Source organism: Argiope bruennichi, chromosome 3, assembly GCF_947563725.1.
Source record: "Argiope bruennichi chromosome 3, qqArgBrue1.1, whole genome shotgun sequence".
Lineage (NCBI taxonomy): Eukaryota > Metazoa > Arthropoda > Arachnida > Araneae > Araneidae > Argiope > Argiope bruennichi.
Genome location: NC_079153.1, coordinates 136,431,836 through 136,455,781, shown reverse-complemented (window position 1 = coordinate 136,455,781; position 23,946 = coordinate 136,431,836). Strand labels below are relative to the sequence as shown.

Here is a 23,946-nt window from a genome sequence, read left to right as displayed (position 1 = left end):
AACTCGTTGCCTACTTTCGAGAAAATCAACTCAAGTTATGGTGCAAATTCGCATTCATTTTTGCAGTAGTGAAAGATGAAGAAACTAGCGGCTCTATCTAACCATTCTGTACCCATCGTAAGAGAATACGTAGAATCTGATATTATTCCAGATATTCTTCCGGAATTTAATCGTCAAAAAAGTTGTGTTTTCTGTGATATTGCTCATGGAGATGATCTGAACACAGATCTTTTATACAAGGTATGTATGTATTTTCTTCCCCATATTCTGAGGTGTACTTCGAGTGCTAAAACTTAGAATAAGAAAGTAATAAATAGTTTATCTGAATAAAATCAACTCACAATTACGTAATAACAAACATATAAATTGTAAATTCAATTTAGCAAAATAATTTCCTGCTCTAAGAAATAAAAATATTCTCCATCAGGTTTTCAGAGAATGATTTAATTTATTCATAAAAAGTCAACTGTCTTTTTTTAGCGTAAGCACAATATAGCACTTTCTGTTTATATTCTTTTGAAACAAGCATAGTTTTAGGACTCAATGAATTTATTGAAGGGAACGTAAGCGAAGTATTTAGTATTATTATGGAGTATTTTCTGAAATAAACAAATAAAAAATGTGTATTTTGTTCATAAAGATGATTAAAAACAAAAGAATGATCAGGAATATCATTTTTACGGTGAGCTGATTTTAACATTTATTTGATTAATATTTTTATTTGATTAATGTATTTCTTTATTTTATCGTATTTAAGGTACTGAATTCAAGACATACTAGAGTTTGTGTCTGCGATGCAAAAGAAAATTTTTTTTTTTTTCAACAATCCATCTAAAGATTCGAAAAGATGACTTAACAGACCTTACATATTTTATACACACATGCATAATTTTATTAATAGCTTAATGCTTTTTCATTGTTAATCTGATGTGGATGCAGAAGAGTGTATGATTCAAAAAGTTAATATCATATAATATATATCAATAATATCACATATATAATACTATGTTAATATCTATACACGGGATATATTGCAGAATTGATCATAAATCCTTTATTTAGCATTAAAATTTATTGCAAAAGATTATGTCTTCTTAAATTTATCGTATATATTCACACAAAGAGGGCAGGTACTAAGTGACAAGACATGAAAAAAAATTCTCGATAATTTGGAAGGCAAGGGTAGATACCTTTTCATCTAAATTACTATTTTTAAATTCCTTTCAATTTTTAGGCGAAAACCAACTGGAATGGTGTTCCCGAAACATTCTTGCATATCCTCCAATTAATCCTCCCCCCCCCCCTTCCACCATAAAATTATAAATTTTGGATAAGGCTGCGAACACCTTGCATGGCTTTCACCAAGGCCATGCAAAGTAGTTACAAATTACAGAACTGTTGATGATACCAAAAAACAGATCTTTGGCAGGAATCTAGCATTTTTACAGACTCTGTTTTGAGAATACATGTTGTAAACGGGTATTTTTTTTTTTTTTTTCGCAGACAGATTCACACCAAAATTTAACATAGAACTACAATTATAATTGCAAGACAATAAACGAATTTCAGTGATTTAAGTTTATCAATTATCGCAATTTATGTTTATGACGTCGTTAGTTTTTTATACCTTACTATGCTTTCGTGAATTATCACATTTACAGAGAGAGTATTGTATGAGAAAGTGCGAACCAACATATTGACACCTACTTGACAGATTTGGTTCAAAGTTCAGAATCGCTATTTCAGATGTTAAACTTGTGTACCAAATTTTATTTACATAGCTATTTGCATTTGTAATTATTGCATCCATTTGTAGTCAAACAACCGTACAAACAGACTTCAGCTGAACACATTTGTAGCCAAACAACCGTGTAGACTTCATCTCAGCATATTTTTTTCAACATTTGGCAGAAATCTATAAATTTCGTGAAAAGACAGTATATAAAATTTCGTTTTTCTACCTACCTCAAATTTTTGAGTTAACTTTGGCACAGACAGACAGACAGCAATAATGCCAAAATTTTGTTTTGCGGACCCAGGACATCCGATATGAACATTTTCAGCAAAACATAGATTCTGTATGCAATCCTATGCAATTTTTTGTTTCCAAAATCAATCCAACTTTAATACAATCTGTCAGAATTTTAGTATTCTAAGCGAAAAATACAACTGGGACCAAATTATTAGTTGTATGATATTTATTCCAATATTATTCTGCTTTTTAAAATTATCAGTTATCTGATGTAAAGACAAATTCGTAGTTTTCAGGGAGTCCAGAGCTTTCCCAATTTAAATATAAATATTTTGCCATTTTCGATAGTAAATGTTTAGGTTGATCGTTTTGGGTTAGTGGAGTTAGATCCAGATTTGGCCAGGCTGCACCAAACATGTGATAAAGCAAATATTCAGTCCAATATTCAAGAAACTCATAATAATAGCGACGTTTCTCCTTCAATTTTGTATCAAATTATAATACAGCAAAATTTAAATTTCGAGTTTTCTAGGTACTATGAGCAATAATTTTATTTTTTGTTTTAGTCATGGAACTTGCTTTATTTATCGTTTACATTCGTCATTATTGCATTTAAACTATGCTAAAAACCTTGTGCTGGAAAGTTGACAAATATAATTTAAACAATATAGCAAAATTTTAAAGAAAAAAAGTTTGATCTTCAGAACATTGAATTCTATACTAATGATAGTTCTACAGCGTGAATTAAATGTAACTTACATTCTTATAACCAGGGTGGATTTTAAAAGCCGCCGACGTCCTGACCTAGGGGTAGTGCGTCTTCCCCGTGATCTAAGCATCCAGGGCTCGAATCCTGGTTCGGGCATGTTTGTTCTTCCACTGTGCTCTGTCTGTGAATGAGCCCCCCTCCCCGTAAAATGGGGTTGTGCAAGCGAGTGTGTGAGTTTCATCTCCTTATGAGCTTGGAATTAGGTTTCTGCTCTCAGAGTTCAGACATCTTTACCCTCAGAAGCTACTGCATCCCCCCCCTTTACATGGTAACGTGGACACGATATCATCATCACCTTAAAAGATACGGGGTCCAATTTTCGATTATAATTTTGTTCCTAGCGACTTCCACCCGTCATGTAAAACAAATTTATATAATTTAAAATAAACGCATTTATTTTAATCGTTAATTATTATTATACACGTAATGGAATATTAAAAGGAAATTTTTTCTCATAATCGCTGTCAAGTGGTACAATTAACATCGAATTTAAATCAAAGTAAATTTATAATTTAATTACTAAGTAAATTCCGGAAAAGCTTAAATTATGTATAATCAAAGAAATTACAAATGTATTTTACTTTCAAACCTCTATCACTTTAAGAAGTGGGTGAAAATTCCATTATAATACAAAGAAATTCCATTAATTACTCCCATTGGAAATTCCGTCACAAATGCTCTAGAAAGACACATAAGGTAATGAATATCAAACGTATGATTTATAAAAATAAATATTTTCCAGATTTAAATGAAAAATTTTCTTTTTCTTTAAATGACTCTGTAGAAAAGAGTTAAATCATAAAATTTTAGACCATTAAAATTGCTATTAAGGATTTAAAAAACATGATCTTGTTGTTTAAAAGACACTCTTTCGAAATTCAATTCAAATTGCATTTTCCTTCAACATTATCGAGTCTATGCAACACCTCCTGAAGTACAAAGCCTCCAGACAGCTGAAATGAGTCATCCAAAGAAACCTGCCGATCTCAACAGCCCAACTGGGAAAGCCATGTAGTTTCAAGCTTTCTCTAAAATAAACACATTGTTTGGTTGTTATAAAATACTGGTTCAATTAAATATAAAGCAATTTTTATCTTTATCGTTATTCTTAAAATTCAAATAAAATTTTTAAAATTTTATTCTAGAATTATATTACGAAATATCTATAAAATGCATGTTTTGAAAGTAGCTATAAGACTCTAAGAATATTCTGGAGAATTAATATATATTATTTCTCCCTTTAAAAAATGAGCACGAATAAGATAATTTAACAATTTATTTAAAAACATTTTTGCATGAGTTGTGTAAGCTCTCACAAGAAGAGAAACTCAAATGTACTTTTGGAGGTATTGGTCTATGTGGTATTCGAAAAAAAGAAAGAAAAGAAAAAGCGCTCTTCTTTCTCATCTCAATATCTGAAGAATATTCCCTTCTTTCTTTCTTTTTTTATTTTATCATGAATATCCAGTGGTAGTTTATATCTTCATACATTTTCAAATTAAATAAAACAAATAATACTTTTTTTAGCAAATAATCCTAAAAAAAAGCAATGCAAATTAAGGAAAAGCGCAGAATTGGATTAATTCGAAGCAGAAATAAAAAATCTCTATATAAAAAAATTTGAATTAAAAAAATCTACTAAGAAATGTAGTTAGAGAAAATGATGAATTTTAAAGTAAAGTTGACAAAGAATGATTGATTCATTCATTATATTAAAAAAAAATTATAAATTGTATATAATGAATAAATAAACTATGAAGTTTTGAAAAACAGTAAAATAATATTTAATGATAAAAACTTTAATAATTTTAAAAATTGCAATAAATTTATTAAAATTCTTTAAAAAATTAGAATTAATTAAATTTTTGCCTTTTTTTTATTGAATGTACTGAAAGGAAATAAGCCGATTTTCGATATATCGAGAAAAATCGATATTTCGAAAATATGGATTTTCAATATTAGCTTGAAAAAAAATCGATTTATCGATATCATGACGAAGAATCGCGATCCAATAAGTCGATGATCAGACTTAATTTTTCTTTTCAATACTTAAAATGTATTTTTTTACTTAAACTTTTATGTGTTAATCCCATGTTCCGAAAAAGGAAATTGGATTATAAAAGGATGGAATTTGATGCAAATTTCAGTTTATTTTTGTTTTCCTTCTTTTCCTTGGGATTAACATAACGGCTTGGAAAAGGTAAAACAAAGGAATCGAATATCCACATGTGAAGAACTTAATTTTTCTTGTTTTTGTAGCTTTTCTCTTTTCTACACAATTTTTGCTTTGATTTCCTTAAAAACCCTGTTATATTTTAGTATGTTGAAGTATTTATTTTTACAGCATAACATTTTGATATCAATTTTTTCTAGTTCTGAAAGTCAAGTAATTGATTGTTATTTAATTATGATGAAAAATAATATATTTTTATTATCAAATATATTTAAAATTCAAGCAAATTTCCTAATTTTATTGATTTTTATCGAATGAAGTATCTTCCTATATATAAAGATAAGGCAAAGATTCCTAAGATAACTGTAACAGTAAGGTTAATTAATCTTTTTTATAATTTAAACTTAAATGTCACACAAATAACTGAACTGAAAATGCATCTTCGGTGACATCTGATATTCAACACCTATTATAGCATTTGCATAATTAAAGGAAGATATTAATATTACCAAAATATTCACTTACTTAAATATAAGATTCAAAGCAGACATCCTCCCGTAAATATTCGAAAATTGCTTTATTTTTTATTATTTTTTAGCAAAAAAGTACGTTTATGTTTAACTATTTCTAAACGAGTTGGCATAAATCTAAATTTCGAAATGCGTTTTAAATATTTACTCAGATATATTTGTTGCAAAGCCCTAAAATTAAATTCCGGAAAAAACTGGTTTAAAAGATAACCCTGATCTTTTCTCTTTTTTTGTTTATATTTGTTTGCTTTTGTATTGTTTTTAAAAGTTTCGGGAAAATTCTAGTTAACAGTATAAATTATTTTTTAAATATCTTTATAATCACATAAGGAATTTATAAACATTGTATAGATACTGTAGGCTGCCAAGGGGATAGTGGCCTCGCTCAGTATATACAGTGGCTCCAAAAAGTGTTCGTACACCAACAAGAATCAATTAAAAACCTCGTTATTTACCATTATAGATTCTTATTTTTACATGAAAATTTTTTCATAGCATATTTTTACAGTTCTTAATAAAGCAGTGAAGAATAAATTTCAATTACGATGCAAATTATTTTTTTAAAAATGACAATAAATAAATTGCACAAAAATAGGACACAAAAGTGATCATACACTTTAAAAAAACATCACTAAATATGAAATTTTCTAAATTTTTATAAATGTTTAGTATTTAGTAGGATATCCTTTATTCTTTATAACAGCTTTTAAACGTTTGGGCATAGATTTAACTAAACGGTCGGTTACTTCTGCACCGATCTTGTTCCATTCTTCGATCATTACTGCTTTCAGTTGAATTTTCGATTTAATGTCGTGACTTCTTATTCGCACCTCTAATTCTTTCCAAATATGTTCTATAGGGTTTAAATCCGGTGATTGAGCTGGTGTTTTAAGGGTTTGAGGGCAATGATAGAGGTATAAAAGACGAACATTCATGGCCGTGTGCTTAGGATCGTTGTCTTGGTAATGCACAAACTTGTTTAAAATGCCCAATTTTTGTGCTGATACTTTTAAATTATTATTGAGAATATTTATATAAACTCTATGATCCATTATACCATCAATGAATAATAAATTGCCTACTGCAGCCGCTGACATACACCCCCAAACCATGACACCTCCACCGCCATGTTTTACTGTTCCAACTAAATTCTTGGGATTAAGTTCTCCGTTTTTTTTTTTTTTTTTTTTTTTTTTTTTTCTCTTCATACAATGATTTTCCCATCCGACCCAAAGATGTTAAACTTACTTTCATCTGCAAATAAGACACGATTTCAATAGCTCTCTGGCTGGTTTATCATAGATTTGGCAAATTTAAGCCTAGCAATTCTGTTCTTCTGACTTACAAAGAATTTTCTTCTTGCAGAGCGGCCATGTATACTAGCATTCCGAAGAATTCTACGAATAGTTTCACAGGAAATAGAAGTTCCATTTGATTCATTATATTGTGAAGTAAACTTGATTGCACTCAGACGTGGATTTTTTAGAAATTTACTCACAATATTTCTTTGACTTCTAGCTGACAGAATTTGAGGGCGACCATTACGAGGCTTGTTTGCAATTCTTTTTCCCTCTCTGTAACGTTTTATTATGCTCTGCACCGTTGAATGAGGTAGATTAGTTATAGTTTCAATGCCTCTAATTGATTTTCCAACTTTAAAATGAAATATAATTAATTTTCGAACGTCTAAACTCGTTTCTTTACGAATGCGCGTCATATCTAAGAATAAAGTAAATAGAATAAATAATTGTGATATTAAATACTGAAATCAAACGATTTTAGTGTATTTTTCAATTAGAAGAAAAATAAGCCGCAAAAGATATTTTTATGATGAATTTAAATAAATAATGTTTGGATGTACGAAGACTTTTGTGTTCTAATTTTGTCACATTTTTTATTTATTTATTTTTTTAGAACAATACTACTTGATTTCTTATAAAAATATTTGTTCAGTTTTATTAAGAACTATTTAAAGATGCTAATTAAAAAAACCCCAACTTATAAAATGCTTTATTAAGAAGTATAGAACACAATTTCTGCAAATTTCTTTAGTGTACGAACACTTTTGGGAGCCACTGTAAATAATTTGGTTAAAGAAACTTCAAATTAAAATGAAACTTCCTTTCATAAGGAATACAAATATTATATTTCACTGGAAGATCATAGATTAAGCTGAATATAACTGAAATTTAAAGAGGGATTTCTCTTTGAAACTGAATGATGTCTATCATATTCTATATTCAAGATATAAACCAATATAAAAGCTGCAAAATAAAATTAAAATGTTCTGTAGCCCTTTGGAATTAAATTTTGATATTTATTTGAAGCTGAATGTGTTCTCATTCTATCTGGAAAAGAAAATGCAACAGCTTCAAAGTCTTTCAGATCTCCTGACAATAACTCATAGCGCTATTTTTTGAAGACGTTCGTGAGAATTCTATTCTGTAAATGAATACTGTGAAAAAAGGAAGTAATGCTTAAATTTTATTGAAAAAGACAGAAAACATTGGTCCTGCTTGTAATGCTAAGATGGCATTACAATGCGACAATTCATCGTCATCCAAACGATTTTTTCTACGATGAAAGTAACAATATATGTTCTACACTTGTTCTAGAAAGTGGTTCGTGTGGTAATAACATATATATTAACAATATAATAACGAAAGCTTTATGTTGATGTCACTTTGGTGAATGGGACTCCCATCCCACTTTAACCCCTTCAGGGCCAGCGCGCGAAGAACGAAGGATCGAGGGTTCAGAAATGGAGCGTCGGCTACGAGCCCAAGCATTTTCGCAGTTGAACCTAATTTTACAAAAGAATTCGTATAAAATCAGCATTATAATATAATGATTTCAATTTTACAATTAATATATATCATATACTACTACTTAATAAGTATTAATTTAAAAAGTGTAATATTTATAGAGATGAATGAAATAAACATAATATTCAAATTTTATCTGTATCCAGGGAAACAAATGCTATGCACACGGTAACTAAGTTACAAATACCCTCCATACGAAATTTAAAAAAAGGCAACTAAGCAATAATAATTTGTAGCGATTGAAATTCCAATTTTAAAAATTCCAGTCTCGCGAGTTCTCACTGAAATGTTTATTTTCGGTCATTCTATTTAAAAGACCAACTAGCTGTAGGCTCAGAGCAAGCACCTAAGGGCATATTATAATTATATTCCACTGTGCCTAAGGAAAAGGAATCTTGTTATTATCAAAATCCTTATCTTTTCACTAATGGTCTCATACGCTTGTGCTTTCAGAGGCATGTAAATGCGATAACTCCATGACTTAAATATATCAAATCTGGTAAGGGATTCCGAGATGGAAAGCGTAGTTCTGTGTCAAATTTTGGCATCAATCGGATTGGGAAAAAGTGGGTGGTCTAAAGCACAAATTCGTTCTCTGACAGGCGGATACTCTTTACCGCCTGTCAGAGATTAATAGCCAAAAATTCGCCAAAGATGACATGATAGATTCAGTAAAAATGTTAAATTCACGACAAAGGTTAATATTTCGTAACTTGAAAGCCAGTGCATTTAAGGCAATCTCTGGGATAATACTTTTATGAGATAGTATGCGAGAATGTTTTGAGGAGACCCCTGTCAATGGTTCATTTATCAAATATGAAATGCGGAGCAGGTATTATAATCGTCAAAAACGCTTCGAGGTAGGCAAATGAAATTTCATATAGAGTTTTTACATCAAATTTGTAGATTTCAATGAAATTTTGAGTAAAATCCGCTTAGAAAAAGTCTGCTGTTGTTCAGCTGTTTGAGTACAAATGAATAATTACTAAATTCAAAGAATTATGTAAACGAAATTTCGGACACAGGTTTAGCATCTAGAATATGGATTACCGAATTCCTGAACCAAATCTGTCAAGCAGTTGATTATCTACCAACCCTACTTTCTCATACATGCAAACGCGACAATTCATAAACTCAATGACTTAAATCAACGAAATTTGGTATATTGTCACAGGGCTACAGTTGCAGTTCCTTGTCAAATGTTGGTGTCAGTCGGTTGGCCAAAAGGCTTCCAAAACACGTATTCTCAAAACAGATGGAGTAAAAATACTGGATTCATGCCAAGATCTAAATTTCATTACTGTAGTTCATCATGCCCATGCAAGATATTCACAACTTTGTCATAAGTCCACAATTTTAGAAGAAGGGGGGAAAAATAACTGGAGGTTTGCGTTTCGAAAGACCATTCCCATTTTTTTTTTAAACCTAAAGTTTGAAAGCAATTTCAATTAAGTAACTTAGATGAAAAGGAATCTATCTTTGCTTTCCAGCTGTTTCCAATATGTAAAAGATTTAAATTTACATTTAAAATATTATTAACATGAAGAAGAAAAATGCCAAATTTTTTTCACGTTGCTTTAGGTTAAAAATTAGATTACATTGTTAAAATATATCCATCTTTCACTTTTGTGAGGGGAATCCACAAAAGGGAAATATGGATGAACAGAACGACTTCTGTGTATAAATTATATATCTATCAAAATTTGAAACCTAAAAATATCTAGCTGAAGAAGCAATTAAGATCAAGTTACATAGAATATATATATTTTATGTAATATTAGTATATATATTCTATGTGTATATATTCTATGTATATTAATATATGTCATATTTAAAAATTTTAGCATCCATTCATCTCAGCGAACCAACTAGTCGCCAAAGGCGGTTCGTTTAAAATAATAAGGAAAACCAATGGACCTATTGCCCAGCACCAATCACTAGTCCGATTTTAATATTTTTTGTTTTATAAAGAAGATCTTGACCCCCAAGATATGTCATCAATAGTTACACATCCTCTACTACTCTCTATTTTGGAGAGCAATTGAAAAAGCACATTTTTTTCTATATTGAAAAAGTACAATTAAAAGCGAAAAATTCTCTTAAAAAACGAACGAAAAAGATCGGTGTTGATTTTCTCTCTCTTAGAGATAGTCAAATAAATGACAGAATTTCTAAAAATTGCGAGTGTAAGCTCGTAATACTGTCAAGTATAAAAATTTTTATTCATTCACTTTTATATGCTCACTTATTTTTGAGAATGAACTTACTCTCTTTTCTGAGTAAGAAAGGAATGCAGCGATATGAAACTCCTGAGGCTACAAGCAGAATGCAGGGTTAAGAGAGATTTTCAAGTAAATATCAATATATCACCTTGCATTTCATTTCTATTTAGGTCTTTTTTAATTCACATTTTATTCCACCTCTGAGTGCGGCTTGCATTTTGTACAGTGATAGAAAAAGAATGCGTTGACAACATGTATAGTTCTTACTGCCATCAATGGGAAGTCATCCTAAGAGCTTTAATTAAGTTAATCTGTACAAAAAGAGATGTTTTGCATCACGTGTTTTCTTGTCTATTGAAATATGGAACATGCATAATCGCCAGAAACATATCAAATATTTTTGTCAGATTTTTGTTCAGCACTAAAAACACCTTTTTCCGGAAAGTGAAGCTTCGTTCGAATGAAAAATATTATCTGTCGTCTCCTTTTTGTAAGTATCATCGTTCTGTTATTAATTAACAGTGAATTATGCTGTGTTTCTAAGTTGAAATCTGCGGATTTGTCATACAATTTCTTGATTGTGTAAACTGTTTAGGAAAAAAAGAGTGCTTATGTGTAGAAAAATTGACAGAAAGATATAATATTGATAATATTTTACTGTAAAGTGTATGCTATCTTTCCATAGTGGGTGAAGCTATGGTGCTTCGGACTGAACCTTTTTGGTAAAAATGCAATAAACTTTGATTTTTATTTTATCAGGATGACAACTTCGTCGCCTTTCGTAACATCACTCCTGCCGCCACCCACCATTACCTCATCATACCGAAGGATCACATCAAAGACGCCGTCAATCTCCGTCCTCATCACATCCCCATGCGTGAGTGTTCCTTCTCTCTACACTTCTGGAAGGTTTACTTAAAAACTGCAGTAAAAAAATGGCTTTGAATCAGATTCTTTAAATAATCATGCAATATAGAGAAGTAAAATGTTCATTAAAATTTATGAAAGGTGGTCTCCCCAGAACTTTCGAGCCTACCCTCCGACAAAGGCGTTATATCCCTCCTCACCCCCGTACTGTGGACCTTGGGCAAGTTCGTGAATGCCCTGATTTTTATTATGTGAATTCCTCACATGAGAATTGTGTTTCACAATTTAATAAAGAAAACTGGTATTGGTGTATTATTGATCCATTTGGCGAACAATAGTTACAAAAAAAACTATTAGCGACCTTTGGCGGTTTTTTTTTTTTTTTTTTTTGCTGTTAATCGCCAGGATTCTGTTAATAATGAGACGCCAAGAAACTGAATATATATTTTGGAGACCTTTTATCTATCGATTGAAATCAAAATTTGACACAGAACTGCAACAAGATCACTTACCAAATTTCATTTATATAAATCATTTCTTTTTTCAGTTATCGTTTTTATATACATGTGGAAATATTAGTTGCCTGATGCGATTCAAAATGTGATGCTAAATTGCGAACCATTCATCATTTACCTAAGTTGTTACGTTTTTGAATTATTGAGTTTACATGCTTGTCCTCCTCATACAAAATGTCCTCCTTCAGTCAAAGAGATTTTCTTTATCATGTTCATAAACAAACATAATTTCAAAAATGTGTTTTTGTGAATCGGGAGTTCTGAAAATGAGAAGATTTGTCAAAAATCTTGATCGAAAATTTTTTGATGATTTCACTATTCTCTTAGTGTACTTTATATAAGAGAAAGTAGAAACAACTTTAACAACAACAAAAAAAAAAAAAAAACTTTAAGAACGTTGAATATGACAATGATTCTAAACGAATTGCAATAAATTTTCGATTAATAGCTCACAAGACTGAAATATGCCCTTTTGAAGGCTTAAGCAAAGTATGTGCAGGGATTCCCTTCACTGCTTGAAACTAGCTATTCTTTTATAAATTTTAACTTACTATTCCCTGCTAGCAAATTTTTATGTAGGTGTTATTAGGGTAAACTGTACCAACAAAATTTAATTACAAGTCAGCTTCGAGAAAGTTGTTCCAGAATCTTAGGCATAAAAAATACAATATTATTTAAAAATAACAAAAAACACAAAAAAATTTGTTTAATATTTTTTAAACAAAATGGCACAAAAAATTTATTTTAATACATTCTAAAAGCAAAATTTGCTAGAGTAGCTGTTTACAATTCAGAAATCCCAATAATAAAAAAATAAAAAAATTCTAAAAACGCAATTTTTCTGCCATTAATGAATCTTCTGAACTGCAAGTCATGCAGCTGATTAGAATTTGAGAATTCAGCCGCTATAAAGAATAAATGTTATCGGAATTTTCTAATTTGTTTTTGTTTCTTTCCAGAATACTGGATATTTATTAAAAGTAATTTATCGTTGATAATTAAAATAATTCTCCAAATAAAATGACTGTTTTTATCTATACTTATAATAAAGCTCAATGTGTGTGTGTGTGTGTGTGTTGGCGCTCTACAGGCCAGACCGTTTGACATACAGCTACCAAATTTGGTACATGTATACCTTGGAGGTTGGGAATGTGCACCTGGGGTTTCTTTTTTCGAATTTTTAATTAGAATTTTAATTATTAATTAAAAACTAACTTTCCCGCCAAAAAATCTTCCATTTTCCCCACCGCCAACTTTTCCGCCAAAAAAATCTTCCATTATCCCCAGCGCCAAACGAGAAAGGCTTCAATTTTTTTTTCTCCCAACAGTAATGAGGCTAGGGTTAAAATTTTTCGGCGGATTATTTCAATCGGTTCTGTTTATTTTCTTAATGTTTGATGCATTTAAAATTAAACATTGTTAATGAATCGATCTTTCAGATTCATTCTGAAGTACTTTTGAATTAAAATAAAACAGAATAAAGGAAATTAAAAATTTCTAATCCGCATAGCGTAACCCCAACTGGCGTAGAAAAAATCACGTATTTGCGTTACGTAACCGGCGAAGAAAATTCACGCATGCGCATTCTGTTCTGATTGTTGCCATGACAACGTTATCAATGGATGATTTAAATTATTTTTGGGTTAGTTGCATGCTTTTGTAAGTAAATGGTATTTATGTTAGTTATATATTTTTTGTATATGCTTATAGTTTTAAGTACATCGTTTTTTAAGTAGTTTTTTAAAACCTGTTTTCAACCGTTTATTTTAAACTATTCGTTTTATTTTCTTAGTGTTTGATGCATTTAAATTTAAACATTGTTAATTAATCGATCTGCTCATAATGAATCTAAGAAAATTTTGTTGACCAACTCTTGAGATATTACATAAATTTAAAAAGATATTCTTTAGTGCACATAAAGTTTAAACGCTGAGTGACTCTATTTTCAGTAATCAGATTATAAAAAAATGCTTTGTTTCAGTAAAAAATATTATTATATTAATTGAAGATAAATTCTTTCCACTTTAATTTAAAGCATAAATTCTACGGGTGCTAACAGAAAATGAGAGAGATACATATTACGTTATGACTGAAGGCCTTTATAATATTATGAATGAATTATATGACAATCAAAATTTGAAGTTTTAAAATATTTTGATGAAGAAGCTATTAAAGTAGAAATTGCATAAAATATTTAATTATTAAAATTTTAACGAACATTAAGATTGGCGAACCGGCTGGTCGCCAAAGGCGGCTAGTTTAAAATAATTTTAACTTTTTCTTCAATAGTTAATGCTGATAATGAAATAATTAACTCTTTGAATGGCGATAGCTACAACTGGAAAGGATCGGACAGATTTTCATTGTTTTGTTGAAAATCAATTCATTTAAATCATGTGACAGATGTAAATTCGCATGTCGTCAAATATGAATAATGTATCGAATTGTATAATACATTATGAAATCGCCTGTTATCACACTGCGTTCACATTTTGTGCAAAGGAAAAATAATCTGATTAATAAACTTTTGATTGTGCGCAGATAGAAATGTCTTTCAATAATTCATTGAAGGAACATTCTGTAAGTATATGAAAGAATTTTTTTCAAATTAAAGTTCAGATTTCTGAGGAGATAACAAAATTAGGGAAATGCATAGTACAATGGGCAAAGCAGTGTAAGATTCCTAAAATTGTATGAATTATATGATTATTAAAATTTGATATTTAAAAATATTTTACTGAATACGCCATTAAGACCAAGTCATATAAAATGTGTATTTGAAGATTTTTAGTACCATTTGTCTCAAGAACTAGCTAGTCGCCAAAGGCGACTAGTCAGAAATATAAGAAAACAACATAATTTAACGAGAAATGTGTTATGAAATAGAGATGAAGCAATATTTATAGAGGTATTAAGTTCGAAGAATTATATATTTCAGAAAATTAAGAAACACATACTGTAGCAAAGAAAATAAATCAAAAAGAGAAACATTCTTTAGGTATGATTCAGAGCTGATTTCGAAGAAGAAATTTGTGATATTTGATCTGTATTGAAGTCTGATCTCCAGAAACATAAAATTTATTCATCAACTGGCGAGTAAATTTGTAACTTTTATTTTTTACTTTCAGATTTTTATTCCTTGATGCTATTTTCCTATTTTTTGTTGCCATCGTGCTTTTGCATTGCAAATAAGTCATCAAATTATTTGCCCAAAAGTTTTGTAAATTATCTCAAACAATAAAAACAATACAGATCTTGAAATTTTAACTCATGAGCATTGCATTTGAGTGATATAATAAATAGTTTTAAAAAATGAGCTCATCTTAATAAATAGGCATAAAAAAGAATGATGAAATTTATTGACATGTTTTAGTTTATTCTATAACAAATATTATTATATGCATAAAATTTTAAATATCTCAGTGAACTATACTATAGCTAGAAAAAAATTATTGCCTTAAATAATTTTACATATTTAAAATTAAACACGAAATCTTTATTAATTTCTATTTAAATGCTTGATGAAATTGGAGGAAATTTTACAATAACGGACTACCAATTTATTGAATTTTCAATTCATCCGTGAAATGAGCGTCGATGCAGTTTGCCGTACAAACTATTTCGGTGCACAACAAATTTTCCAAAAAATGCAATATTTGAAAAAAAAATGTAATTTTTCATCATATTTAATCATTTTATTTCATGTTTTTTCCTTTCAAAACATATAATTTCGAGTTGGTTCCTTATAGGATAATTAAATTAAAATAGGTTTTAGAAGGAAAATGTTAAGTCAAACATACAATTATTAAAACTCTGCAGATGTAGCAATGATAAAAATTGGAGAAATTGTTTGTTAAGTATCGAAAACAAAAATTAATAATAGGATTTTTTAGAGATCTTTGTTTCATGGAGGTGGAAACAGCAACAACGAAAATTAATTGTGTGGATAAACTCATTGAATCACAAATCATCGTGGATCATGATATAGACAAATCGATTTTTTTTTTCAAAAATTAATATTAAAAAAATCGATGTTTCTGAAATATCAATTTTTTTTTTTCGATATATCGAAAATCGGCACAACCTTACTCAGGAGTGTCTGCTTCATGAAAATCTTGACATTTGAAATACTTCCTCTTTGTATGTTTCTTATATGAGGAAGTGAAAAAATATTGAGACGGTTATCCATATTATCTCTACAATAATCCTGATCTTAATAATGTTCAGCTTTGTATATATACTATATACAGGGTGATTCGAATTAAAGTATCCCTGTTTGGGACATCCTGGCGAGAGAATCAGTGGACGTAACGCCTTCATATTTGGAGAATATAGATTTCAGGCAATGAGAAATTGATTGGTGCTATAAAAAAATGTATTCAAAAATAAAGACAGCTAGGTGAAATGTGACGCTGCGATCTGTTTAAGGTAATGAATATGAAACATGATACCAACAATGAAGGACAGAATACGAGGTAAAAATGTAATAAACTTTATTATCCTACACAAACTTTCGTTACTACATAAATTTCAATGATAGTAACAAACGAAGACAGAAAAAACAAAAGTTTCACAGATGGTTTTCAATGTGCCCACCTTGCAGCAAAAAGTGGCACCCGGTACATAATATTATTTTTAGCGAAGTTCATATTGTTTGAAGAATTGTTTGTGAATCATATTTTGTCTGTGAAATATATTTTCTGTGATGTTTTATAGCATGTGTAGATTTTCTTTTTGCCTACTATTCATGTAATATATTTTTTGTCTGGCAGTTCAACAAATGGAAACTATTGCCTATGAAATTCTAAAGCAGCAAGGGGCCGGATGTATGCCTTCCAGGTAAGGACACACTTGATGAAATTCAAATGTTAAGAAAACAACTATACTTAAATTGACTTTATATTGTTATTTTTTTAATTTAAGATATTGTTATTTGTAGAGCCACTAAAGAGAAAAATTAATCGAATGTAAATTATTGCTTTATCAATTTGACATAAGCATGCTCTTATAGAGCGAATTTCTACTTATTGTGTAATCAGTAAATAAGTGAAGTACTTACAAAAAAAGAAGCATGGTGGATTTTCGGTAGTGTCATCTTTCAAATTTTCTTCAAGGAAGTCAAAGCTCCTTAAGTCATTCTTTTAATTATTATATCCTAAGTAGGTTGCTTTAGGTGTAATATTTGCACTAATACATTAAACCAAATTTTACATCAGGTCATCTTCCAGTGTTCCGCAGATCGTTTCTATCGTAAACGTCCCCACATTCTAGGATCGATCTTTCATCACAGTGCGATCTCCTCGGTTCGGAAAAGACATTTCTTTTTTCTATACCGATCTGTTCTCGGGAGTGGAGAGGCAAGCTTACATGCTTCTGTCTGATCTTAAAGAAGCTCTCAAGATGAGCCAAGGCTATTGAGACAGCTCAAGGGGAACGCACAAAAAGTTACGTTTTTCCTTAGTTGTCTTGTCTAATCACTAAATTTGTTTAATCAACATACAATCAGCAAATTACGGACGCCAGATCCATTAATTTGCCGAATTTAATCCAAAAGAGAAGGTTGTTGCTGGTTTTCAATTGCTACTCTCCCAAATACCATTGGTATCTTCGTTAGTCCATTCTGCAAGGATACAGTAAAAATTACTAACTATTTCGCCTGATCTGGTTATTTTTTTGTTGTTTGAATCCTAGATCATTCATATGTTTCTTTGCGATTTGACATCTGTTACGTTTTGCAATACTTTGGTTTGCTAAACTAAATAGCTTGTGCTCTTAGAGGATTTTGTCCATATTTGTCATCTGCTGTATTAAAAACAAAGTACATTGATGAATCTAAGCAGAGAAAGAAACAATCATAAATTCTAGATACTAATGGTGGAGATTTCAAAACACAGCTGATCAAAATACTTTATTACTTATATATATATTTTTTTTCATTTATCGATTTCAGGCTGAAAAGACAATATAACATTGAGAGACAGAAACATATGAAAGGTAACATACAAAATTTTATGACTGCAGTTTTATAGCAATAAATATTGAATTTGATTCACATTTTCGACACAACAGTAATCAAAATATGTTTAACCATATGATTCTTTTAAGCAATCATCAATTAATTTATGTAAAAAAATTATTCATTGGACAAAAAAAAAAAATTAAATCAAAATTTTAACAAAAAAAAAAAAAAAAAAAAAAAAAAAAAAAAACTATGACTTTCGTTTGAATCGAATTTTATAACAAATTTAGTTTTGTGCTTTGCAATGTAAATGCGTGAGTTAATTTTTTAAATACATAGCGAAATTTAGACGTGTATAGAAAGAATTAATAAAAAAAAAATTACTGCTTGGAAAATTATCATAACGTTCAAATTCTTCGTTAAATGTATTTTCTAATGACAATAATAATTAATATCTTAGTGTCTTAATTAGACAGTAATATCTTATTTAATTAATTGGATAAAGGCTGTAAAGCTTATTTAAAATTAAATAATGTTTAACATCTGTTACTGAACATATACTTTTGGAGTTCAGTTATTTGTATGATTTTTAAATTTAATTCATAAAAATTTTGAAAATTACTACAAAACTGCATTGCCATTATTTGTAGAAGGTATTTCACATGTTTACAATGAATAAAGGGTAAAAAAAATTAACTTGAATTGTAAATAGAAATGAAAATAAAAGATACATAATTCCTTTAATATATTTAAATAGAAATCCATTGCTGGTATCTTCCAATTTAGGGAACAAAAAAACAATTTATTCCAAAATGACATGGTTGAAGCAAGTACTTTTATATCTTAATTTTGCACTTTTTTTTTGTTAATGTTTATAGAAATATTAACAAAAATTACGTACAAAAAGGAGAAACAATGAATAGCAACAAAAATAAACACTAACGAAAGAGAAAATTAAATTTTGACTATCGATTTACTGCATCGCGATTCATTGTGAGCTATGATTCATAGTATTTTTCAAAACCTGATATCGAAATTTTTTTTTCTCTCGACGATTCGAAAATCGGCCTTAATAGGGTTTCCACTAAAATTTTTCCACTTCACATTAACTTGAGAACGGCGACAAGTATTGACACAAACTTTTTTTCTAATGATAGTAAAGTGACCATGCGCTACGCGGTGAAGTCATATCACTGACTCTCCGACCCGCCCGAAGGCACACGGATAAAATACTAAATGACCGGACCGCCACTATAGCAACACTGGCGGGAACTGTGGTTGAGTCCTAAGGGACTCGCCGGCCACGGTACAACCCTTCCCTAAAGAAGTACGTCCCGTCACGAATTTCCATCTTTTCGTGTAACCTCCAGGGTGGGCAGAACCAATCACCATGCCGGAGGCTTGTCATGCTCATTTCGAGGTGCTCCTCGGGGTATGCTACACGGTGAAAATCGCACAGCGCCATCTGGCATCACACATGCTAGTTACTGTTCCTATCTCGAAAATAATGCAAGATATAGGGGAAAAGTGAATTGCAAAATTGTGGAACATTTTCGATTTGTGCGAAAAGATATCTTGAAACCATTAAGGTTAAACACAAATCGCGCATTTGTTAGGTCGCCATTTCCACACTAATATACCAGAAAAGTGTTAAAATTAAAACAGAGTAATTAGGTATCATAAGTGTCAGCTATTTTCGGTATTCAAGATGCTCTTTTTCAGCTCCGCCATCGAATCGATGTTTATTGTTCAAAAAATTGTCTTTCCTCCCGTCGTCACATGTTGTTAGATCACATGGGATCTGAAAATCGCATCCAAATAAATGCGCGTTCAACGCGTTTTGCTCTTAGTATTGTTGTGCTCAAGGTCTCTTTTCATTCTAAATAGGAGAAACTTTTGTAAATTTATTTTAATAACTTTTTAATTATTATTAACAATCCCTCCCCCCCATATCTTATAACATTTTTGAAATAGGGGCGCTAACTCCGTTAAGCTGCGTTCCTACGACCAGTGGCCTTACGGATTTGGTCATAAATCTGAAAACAGACCAATTGTTGGTCTGTTTTCCCCCATCTGTAGACGTCTTTCCTTCTTCTCGCAAACTGTCGGTAAAATGAACAGATATCAAACGGCAACGTCGTGCTGTTTCGGAGTTCCGCGATGTGACAAAGTGGTCACGAGTACCTCCACATCATAATTTGAAATAAATACTTTCATTTGTTAATTTAGGGAAAAGTTAAAATTAATTGAAACTAGACGAGCGCAATAAAGCTCTAATGTCATGAGATTTGGAATTTAATTATTATTATTATTATTTATGATATAATTAATTTATTAAAAATAATATAAAGATTATTTATAAGGTAAAAAGAACTTTAATGTATTTACGTTGCATGTGCCTTTTCTATGGGGGCTGGATTTAATTCGGCTGTTTTTAAAAAAAAAATTCCAGCATCGTAGCTATCTAAGGCCTAATAATTTTGAGAATTTTAAGCCACCAGATTGGCAGAGACATCAAAGAACCCCAGAAAACCACAAAAGAGGGGGAAATATGCCAGATTCAAAACGGGCATAGATCGTCGGAAAGTGGCTGCACTTGCCTCCAAATGAATCTGTAACAGTCACTTTACTATGACCAGGCGCCAAGTTTGTGGTCATAGTTTTCAAGTAATGTGGTGGAGAAGGACTTTAGTGGCTGCTTGACTCCTGTATACATAGAAATCAAATAAAAGATATATGACTAACTCACACGGATGCAAGAGAAACTCTGTTTTCGTGCTATTTTAATTTGAAATGAATTTTGTAGGGTAGGATACCACTGGCCACCTTTCATTTCCGTCGCCCACCTGCACCTGCACGCCATCGCACCCGAGAAAGAGCTCTCTATTAGGCCAAGGATACTTTTCCAGCCGGGAACCAGGTGGTTTCTGACGGTTAGTTCTGATCCTTTTTTTCCTCGCGAAATGATTTTTAAAAAAAATTTTAAGAAGTTCTGCATGCGATAAAATGAGTGGCGCAAATGCACGCAGTTTTTCTATAACCGGTTCAACACATTGATTGCTGTACATACAGTACATATTATCTGTTCGCTACAGATAATATGTAATTGTACCAAACCATCTATATTACTATTAGACGAGCCCTTCTCTACTGCAGTTAATGAAGAACAAAGAAGGGGTCATCTGACCAGATAGATGATCAGAATATCAGGCGAGAGTCTTGGTAGCGAATGTGTCGACTTGCAGAATATTAATGCTGCATCCAAACATTTTTAATAATTTTATTTATTACTAGCTACCCCTGGCGACCAGCTGGTTAATATCAGTTAAATCCTTTATATATAACTTAAAATATATAAAAATTAAGCATAACTTACGTTCCGTCAAATTCTTAGATATTAGAAACATTTTATTTTACATATTTTCTGCTCATTGTGCTCATATGTTTTCCCACAGACTAGTCCGACTATATTAAAACACTATTAAAAACGCAATTGTATTGTTCATTTCTTTTTTTAATTTTCTCAAAATTACATGTACACAACATCGATATTAAACAGAATCCTTCTTCCTTGACTTTCGATAATGGAAGAAAATCATGCAATTAAATATTTGATGAAACAATGAAGACGATTTGAATTTCAGGTCAATAATGTATTTTCGGAAAGTAGGCAACAAGTATTTTTAAATCATTTCCAAAGATCAAGGAAAACTCGACTGATTATTAAATTAATATCATTAAAAAGATATTTTGTGCATAATATTTTTGGAAATTATTGCAGAAAAAAATACTATTGGAGAGAGAATGTCTTCAGAAGAATGGCAACAGCCAGATGTTTAAAATTAAAAAAATAATAATAATAATGCAGAACGAAAATTACGATGTATATGTTATGCTACGACTTTTTTATGCCTAATAAATGTTTAGTCTTGCCCCTTTTATTTTATAGAAATGCCTTATGAATCATGCAATTAAATAGCTAAGTACACAAGAAGTTAGATAGTTTATATCTGGAATTTTGTCATACTATTTTTTCAATAAATACTTTAAGTTCTGTAAAAATTCAAATTTTGAATTAAGATAAATCCAACATTCTTTTCTAAAAGTGAATGAAACAAGCCTTTTCTTTTTAAAAAAAATTCGTCAATCCTTTTTATAGTGCGGCAGCCTGTTTAAAAATTCGTTTTATTATTCTTTTACCAACGAACTCTACCACATATTAATGGCCCTGTTTCCCCATTTTCAGACAAAAGAAGTGATTGCGAAGATCAGAAACAAGCGGATGATATCTTCCTTATGATTCAGTTAATGTTTACAAAACTCTATTGTACGTATGCACTTATCTTGTGTTATATAATTTTTTTAATGTTTTTTGTTCTGTTAATTTTTTAATCACCCATAAAGTTAAATCTTTGCAACAGCAAGATTTGGGAAAATAAATAATTACAGTTTGAGCTTAACAATGTGGCGTAGCTTATTGCGAATTTTTCTTTTTAATAATTGAAATGATTTTCATTTATGCTATCAGAGAATTTTTTAAAATGTGATTTCACCTCTTTCTAATAATCAAAATGGTGTTTTTACTATATATTTATTTTTATATCTGTTTTCAAGCTATATGAGAATTACATTAAGACTGACTTTCTTAGTCTAAACAGCCTAATCTCGAAATCAGAACGATGTTGCACTGTCCAAATTCCTGTACCACGTCAATGTGGGGATGTACCATAATCACAAATAGGATGGATTAAATTTCAAACTTGCGATCCTTCAATCAATAAGCTCAAATTCTACGACATAAAAGAACCGATCTCTTTAAACTTTAAAAACATATTATGTGGGGAATTAATATGCAAATGTGCAATATAAATTTAACGAAATCACTGAATATTGGAAAAGAAATATTTTACTGAAAATTAAACAAAACCTTTTTTTCTTTTATATAAAAACACATCCGAATTTATGAAATATACATTACAGCCCACAATTTATTATTTCTTTAGCACTATTTATAATACAAATAAGCGAAGAATCTTGAAAACCGTTTAGTTTAATGACTTATAATTAAAACGAACGCTTCTCTAAAACTTTGCTGTTTATTTTATTTTTATAATAAATGGACAGATAATAAAATGAAATGCATTTGGCTTGAAACTTTTTATTTAAGTTAGTCTTGGTTCATTTTATTATGAGTAATTTAATCAAAGATAAATTATTATGCATTCTAAAATTATTAAACAACTGGCACAGAATGCGAAAATTTTAAACTGAATTAGCAATAACATAAGATAAGTTTCTAGAAGAATTTTCAAGCAAAATTAATCACTGGGTTGTTTCTGAATATTTGCTCATCCTACCACTCACAATTAATAATACTGATAAAAAATAGTTTTGCTAACAATTACAAATGTATTTCTTGCTGCAGTGTTCCGGTCCCATCTTCGGACTCGTGGCGCAATGATCACCGGCCAACAGAGATGAATGGAAAGGAACAGGCCACCTGCACTGCATCACTGCACCGATTAGGGATGCTTTGTGGTTTCAGAACAGCATCTGAAACTCAAATGGAATTATTCCTCAATAATAATAATAATGTTTTATATTAAAGAAATTTTGACAACTATTAAATGAAAAATATAATAAATTATTAATAATAATAATATAATTTTTAGAAAATTCATTATATTAATTAAGTTTAATTGCTAATGTTTCATTAAGATTAATGAAAATAATATTAAATAACAATTTTCTTAAAAATAATTAATATTCTATTCCTCCAATACTTCTGATTATGAAATTTTATATGCTACTTGTTATAGTTTTTAGTATTTTGGCGAAGATATGCCAGACGCAGCGGTGGAAATTTTCTATCAGGGGCAAGACATCACCAACGAGGAGGAACGCAAACAAAATTTCTCTGATTTTACTTTAAAATAATACCTAGCAATTAATTTAATATTTATATCAAGGTAATTATGCCTTTAATATCTAATTTAATTGCTAATAAGTAATTATAAGCAATAATTAACTATTTGTATGGTGTCGGGAAAAAAGACAACGAACGACGAGAAATAATAGGCAATGAAGAATCAATAATATAATATTATATCAAAT

The 23,946-nt window shown here is 30.2% G+C and overlaps 1 protein-coding gene across 1 annotated transcript; it reads left to right on the top strand.

Annotated features, from left to right (window-relative positions):
* The first annotated feature begins 61 nt into the window (after window positions 1–61).
* LOC129963448 (adenosine 5'-monophosphoramidase HINT3-like) lies at window positions 62–23,360 on the top strand. The gene is made up of 6 exons (XM_056077822.1): window positions 62–240; window positions 11,251–11,368; window positions 16,646–16,712; window positions 20,639–20,765; window positions 22,079–22,159; window positions 23,258–23,360. Exons 1-5 carry the CDS (start codon window positions 76–78, stop codon window positions 22,130–22,132), a joined length of 531 nt encoding a protein of 176 aa, XP_055933797.1. The 5' UTR covers window positions 62–75; the 3' UTR covers window positions 22,133–22,159; window positions 23,258–23,360.
* The last annotated feature ends 586 nt before the right edge of the window (window positions 23,361–23,946 follow it).

Coding starts and splice junctions, on each gene's coding strand:
- LOC129963448 (XM_056077822.1), top strand. CDS start 76: ATGAAGAAACTAGCGGCTCTATCTAACCATTCTGTACCCATCGTAAGA. Junction 241..11,250: donor ACACAGATCTTTTATACAAG/GTATGTATGTAT, acceptor TTATTTTATCAG/GATGACAACTTCGTCGCCTT. Junction 16,713..20,638: donor GCCGGATGTATGCCTTCCAG/GTAAGGACACAC, acceptor TGAATTTTGTAG/GGTAGGATACCACTGGCCAC.